The sequence below is a fragment of the Diplotaxodon limnothrissa genome, linkage group LG6 (assembly GCF_057381915.1).
Source record: "Diplotaxodon limnothrissa isolate DT_005_m linkage group LG6, D_limnothrissa_male_GT1.1, whole genome shotgun sequence".
Taxonomy (NCBI): Eukaryota; Metazoa; Chordata; class Actinopteri; order Cichliformes; family Cichlidae; genus Diplotaxodon; species Diplotaxodon limnothrissa.
The window spans coordinates 41,488,806-41,494,915 of NC_140601.1; the positions used below are offsets into that span (position 1 = coordinate 41,488,806).

At 41.7% G+C, this 6,110-nt stretch overlaps 1 protein-coding gene across 1 annotated transcript; it reads left to right on the plus strand.

Annotated features, from left to right (window-relative positions):
• Positions 1 to 431: 431 nt before the first annotated feature.
• On the plus strand, positions 432 to 2,262 carry LOC146631267 (uncharacterized). Its single transcript, XM_085356478.1, has 4 exons — positions 432 to 597; positions 736 to 847; positions 937 to 1,029; positions 1,936 to 2,262. Exons 1-4 carry the CDS (start codon positions 525 to 527, stop codon positions 2,012 to 2,014), a joined length of 357 nt encoding a protein of 118 aa, XP_085212604.1. The 5' UTR covers positions 432 to 524; the 3' UTR covers positions 2,015 to 2,262.
• The last annotated feature ends 3,848 nt before the right edge of the window (positions 2,263 to 6,110 follow it).

Genomic DNA, 6,110 nt, shown 5'->3' on the forward strand with positions numbered 1-6,110 from the left:
TTGTTTTGGAGGAATGTTGGCCACTCTTCTTTACAACGGTACCTCAGTGCACTGAGCTTTGTGGGTTTTTGTTTGTGCCCTGCTCCCCGACGGTCCACGAAATGACCGTGGACTTTCTTTTTCAGATGACTGTACAGTAGCCCGGACATGCCTGGGCAAAGCGTGATAAAAAGTATTAATCACCTCTTCCCTTTGACTCTGATTATGGTTAGTAATGAGATGTGGAATCTGTTTAATTATGTCATGATTTCATTTTTCTCCCTTTCTCTTTAAAACCAGCACAGAGCGCATTCTTTGAGCATGTCTCCTGCATGAATGTGGAAATTCCAGAGTCTAACTGACGGGAAGAGGCTCGGCCTATCGGGAAACCCACCCTGGCCTCGTTATAAAAGCAGAGGAGGCTCGCAGCAGCTCTTCACTCCTGTCTTCTCTCTTCAAGGAGGTACTGCAACCGGTTCGAACTCTCGCTTGTTCTCCTCTGAGGGATATTTTGGGGACTTTGGTTTGTCTCTCTCAACAGAACAATGGCCATTTTGCAGAGAAACTGTGCAGTCTTGTTAGTTGTTGTGGCTGCGGCTTGTGTGGAGCTCTATCAAGGTTAGTAATTTCTGCAGAATGTGTAATGCAGTAATGCTCTAAAACTTTATTGGCATGCATTTGCTTTTACTTCTTAGAGTGCATCAGTGGTAGGACTGCATTTCTTTTGCTAACCTGTCTGAAAACGTTCCCCTGCAGCTCAAACCTCGATAGGACGCTGTGCATGTCCCAAGGTCCAGGCAGTCAAAGGCAAAATATCAGATTTCCAAGTCCTTGAAAAGCGGCCCAGCTGTGATAAAACTGAGTTGATGTAAGTTTAAAAGAATATCTTTGAATATCTGCCACTTTAGAGTCTTGTCGGCTGTGCAGATTTTGATGGTAATACTTCTGTTTTCTCAGTGTAACCAGGATCAACCCCGACAACTCCACCCAGAAGCTGTGCATGTTCACTGAGGGAGTTAGAGCCAAGCGCCTCTTATCGTGCTGGGAAAGGTGAGCTACACAACATTAGCATCGGTTCACCCACAACTAACTGCTCTTTGCTTCTTCTTTAATGCTTCTGAATTTGAGAATTTAAGAACAACTAAAAACAGAATTCAAACTTTTCCATAAATGCGTTTGAGACAGGGGCGTGTCCAGAGGGGAGGGGATGGGGGGGCCTTGATCCCCTCAAATTCAGTATTTAAAGTACTTTAGTGACGCTCAGTTTTAAAACCAGGATCAATGTTTTGTTGTATTTTACACTTTGCATTTTGGATGCAGATATCTGCTGTAAGACATTAAACCATCTTCAGCTTTGACACTGATATTGCAATAACAAATCAGTAATTATAATCCAGCATGCATATCTCTTTAAAAAAGACTGCTGTTACTTTAAATAATTTATGTATATTTTGATGCTTAAACTTTTTCCAAGTAGGCAGGAGTATGACTTTTAAGTAAAAATGCTCTTCTTACTTTCCATGTAATATATCTGTATGCGAGCACAGGACTGCACAGAAGCCTAAAAAGTCATTTCTGGTGTTTTCTACATTTATTCCTGATCGAACATAGACTCTCTTGTCTCGTTCTCGCTCCCTGTTCTGTGCTACATGCACAGACTGAATGCTCCAGCAGCTGCACAGCTTTCACAGAGAGCTGGGACAGAATATCACACCACTTAAAAATGTTTGATTTGGCTTCAGAATCGATTCTTTTACAGCCAAAACACCACATGCTTCTGACTCCACAGAAAAACGAAACAGACCGAATGGCGTATAAATCGTTCCCCAGATGCAAAGAGTTTTAGAACAAATCTCAGGACACGTTAACATGTGACTCCTTGCGCAAACATCCAGATGTTTTCCATTAGTCCTTTGGCCTAATCCCAGTTTTTCTTTCCTCCCTTTCTCTTCTCAGCATAAACAAAAATGAGACACGCAAAATGGAGTGCATCGACAGACCGAAAATGGCCGGGAACAGTACCACGGAGAAATGAAACACACGAAAAGGAGAGGAAGAATGGTGAAGATAGATATTTCTCAGATCTCTGTGAAATGACGGCGAGAGCAAAGCGCGCCGAGAAGGCCAGACGAGTGAGAGCGAGCAGGAAAAGGACGGAAGAGAAAGAAGTTGTGGAGTTGTTAGGAAAGAGACAAATACAGATAAATACAAATTAATACAAGAAACAGAATATAGCAGCAAGTCTGTGTAAGAAGGGCACACACCTTTATTTTTTTGCTTGACACTGGTATTTATGTTGATATTTATTTATTCTGCTTCTTTTTTTGTACATTTTTATTGAATGTCTCTTTAAATAAAGTTAATTTTGATAGAAGTTTCTGCTTCCTGCTCATTTTTCGCCCAGTCTTTGGGCAAAAACCAGAAAAAGCTTCATTTCTTGGCACCCTGAATGTTTCCAGCTGGTTTTTGTTAACCCTCATAATGAAACCTGCGGCTCAGCACCGGTATCTCTACATCGAAACACAAACAAACAGGGTTGATCTGCACAGAAGACGCAGCTGGCACTCGAGGACGCTGAAGTGACTTTGTTGCAGGGTGAGCAAATTAATTGTTATCATACACAAACCGTGCACTCCTAGGGGAGAGTGGGGGCTTAGCACGATAACAATTAAATCATGCCCAGGAGAGCATTTTGACCACAGCTGTTTACAGCAGCAGCTGTAGGCCAGATGATGAAGCGGGGATGGATTCCTGAAGGATGTCGTGACTCTGAGTGGGCTAAAGTGAAAGTGGTTCTTTTACTTGATTCAGCAGAGCAGCAAGGAAAACAGTGTTAAAGTTGAAGAATCTGGAAACCATGGTTTCCAAAGAAAGACGGCTCAGGACTGTGAGCTAAATCTAACATCTGGACCAGACCACCAAACATCTGCCGCCACATCCAATTGCGCAACGATCCAACGATGGCAGCGATCCACATCCGACAGCTCAGATTGAAAGATTGTCACTTTCTCCCCTCCTCTGTAAATCATCAGGCCCAAATCTAGTGGCAACAGCACGAGGGAGGCTGGTTTGAGTTAAAGTTTTATATGATCTTTTTTAAACATTGTGAATGTTTGAGGCAAATGATTTCTGAAAACATGTGAACTAACTTGGACTAAAGTCGATCTTTCTAGTTCCCTGTGCTGCAAGAAAACATCTGGAGTCATATCAACAGAATAAACATGATTGCAAACTAAAGTCAACATAACCTCCCCCTCCTTCATACCACACTTGGCACATTCCTCCAGGAAGTCGACCATAAAAGGAGTGCAAAAGGGTTTGGACTGGTTTGGCAGTTTCTGGGTCCAAATCAGAGAAAGGTGGAGTACATCTTTAGTGGAGGTTAGAAAAACAGACTAATTAATCAAACGCACAGTTTCTTTATAATCTCATGTACATCAGCCACCAAACCAAACACATTTACAGGCTGTGTTTTGAAGATGTTCTCGATTGTTTGCAGCAGTTCGGAGTCGGTGCATCACGCTACCGCCAACCTTCGTAAATAATCATGAGCATCAGAATGTCGTCCTCCTCTTGGATCTGGAATCACGACGCCCTGCAGCCCAAGGTATAGTTCAAGCTTAATATCAGTGAAACTCACCTGATTTGGACTGCTTCAAAGAATTTTACGCTCTTTGTACACGAGAAGCAGTAAATAAAATATCACTCCCCTACATGCAAAGCTGTTTCTGCAGGCCTCCGAATCTGCTGTCAGAGATCAGACACACAAATATTTTAGTGACTTCACCACTCCACTCCACTAACTCTCAACAGTCCATACTAATACAGCCATAGTTCAAGATATTTATCCTTAAACAGAAAAATCTGAAGGACTCTGATGTTTGTGTTTTAGGATAAACATCTTTTTCAGGTAGATACTGGAAATCTAAAACGGCCTCTCGTGAAAATAAATAAAAATCCTAGAAAAACATCTAAAATCACTCTGGTCTTCATCTCTTTACAGCATTTTTTAGTATTTGTTTATTTTTTTGGTGAAAAATGATGACAGAAATTTTACATGACTCATATTAAAAGCAAATTTTTCTCTTGGAAATTTCTTTCAGGCATTTCTGTGGTAGTCAGGAGAGAGTTAACTGACATGACCCTGCTCACTCCCTCTCCAGCTACGCTCCCTAATAAGTAGAAGCTAGCTGTTATGCATAAACCCAACTCAACTTCATGCACAATGTCAGCTTGTTATGTGCACACAGCAATAACTGTATACAAAAAAACGGACATGGCTAACAAGACACCCTTACCCACTTACTGGAAAATCTGACTCATGAAAACTGAAGCACAAACGTCTGCTACGGTCTGTAAGTACAATTAACTGCACAGTAAGCTGTTTGTCAGGTAATCAGATTAAAAATGCTCCAGAGGTCCAGTTCAGTGACTCCAATTAGCTGAGGTGAAGCCTAGTAGAAGCCAGGCAGAGCATCTGCTGCAGGACGCCTCGTCTGAAGACAGTCCTCTACGACTCTGCCTGTCCGTCAGTCAGAACAGTCAGACGCCTCTCTGGTGGCGTTGCTTCATAGGTAAGAATAGAAACACTCACAGTGACAATTTTTTTTTTTCACCCAATCTGAACTATTTCTCTTCCTCAAATTTACCTGGCATCAATCCTCCTGACCGTATTAAAGGTCAGCACCAACTGTTTTCTCAATTACCTCACTTTCTCACCCCCACTAACGAAATCTCACCCCAAATCTCCTTCACCCAAAAAGAAAACCCTGCTTCTAAAATTATGTGTCTGAAAATCAGCTAAAGGCAGTGTTTTCAGTAAGGTTAATGATCTAAATGGAACAGTTGCTTTCTGTAAACAGCAGACCTGCTTTTCTCTGCCTCTTTCAATACATTAAAGCTACTTTCATCTTGTCAAATTGTTGCAGCAGAGCAAACAGATGTTTCCCAGTCAGAAGGTTGGTGGTTCCATTTCCTCCAGCCTGAATCATTAGTTGATACACGAATGTGAGTGTGAATTTTAGGCTCTAGTTCATGGACAAAAGTGCTTCCATGAATGAGATTATAGTAAAGGCTACAGAAATACCAGTCCATTTACCACCTTAATCACTGATTCTTATTCTTAAAGCTTCTATGATATCAGAGGGGATTAAGGTTTTTACTTAATAAAAAAATCTCTCTCACACACACAAGAAGTGTGGTGGTGAAGATATGTTTGCAGAATTCACTCAGCTTACGATTGTTGTGAAATACCATCAAAGGCTGAATGGGGCCTGACTCACTTTGCGAATTACCCTCAAGTGGACATTAGAGGAACTGCAGTTTCTTTCATGATCTGCGATGGCAGATTGTGTGGAATGAATGAGGTGTGGACCCAAAAGCAGATGACAGGATGTGGAACTGGATTTAACAAAAGGTGAGCCTTTATTGTGGCAGATACACAAATGTAAACCAAATGAGGAAAACAACTAGAGGAGCGGCTAACATAAAATCTAAACCAGGAAAACCTAAAACACACCAAACCTGAAAACACTTGAATAACTGAACCATGGAAACACTGGGGAGATTAGCAGACGATGAACAGAGAGAGACATGACTTAAATATACAGAAGCGTAATGAGGGAAGTGGAAACACACGGGTAACACAGCTGACACAAATGAACAGGATGCCACCAACACAGAACACGAGACTGTCAAAATAAAACAGGAAACACTGAGATGTAGACTGACACATGAGCTTGACACAGGAGCCGAGGGGACACGAGCACAACACAGCAATGATGCGACATGAAAGACATGACCTTCAGGGAAACGTGGCGTGACACATAGGAAGGAAAACATAGGGACGAAAGAGGGAAACAAGATACACCTCCCATAGGGGGCACTGTCACTGTAAAACAGCCTTTATCAAAGAAAACTGTGGTCAGTGCGACTCTAGGGTTAAACAATTCATTATACTTTTCATTTTAAAGGGATTTTCTTATGCATCATTTTCCACACACACACACACACACACACACACACACACACACACACACACACACACACACACACACACACACTCAGAAATCATTCCTCAGGCTGATAAAAGATGAAACATTGACTGATGAGTTAATGTAAAAAAAATGACT

Bases quoted from the DNA above. Each gene is read 5' to 3' on its own strand.
- LOC146631267 (XM_085356478.1), top strand. From the start codon at position 525: ATGGCCATTTTGCAGAGAAACTGTGCAGTCTTGTTAGTTGTTGTGGCT. The intron at 598-735 runs GTTAGTAATTTC...GTTCCCCTGCAG, and splicing joins TTGTGTGGAGCTCTATCAAG to CTCAAACCTCGATAGGACGC. The intron at 1,030-1,935 runs GTGAGCTACACA...TTCTCTTCTCAG, and splicing joins CTCTTATCGTGCTGGGAAAG to CATAAACAAAAATGAGACAC.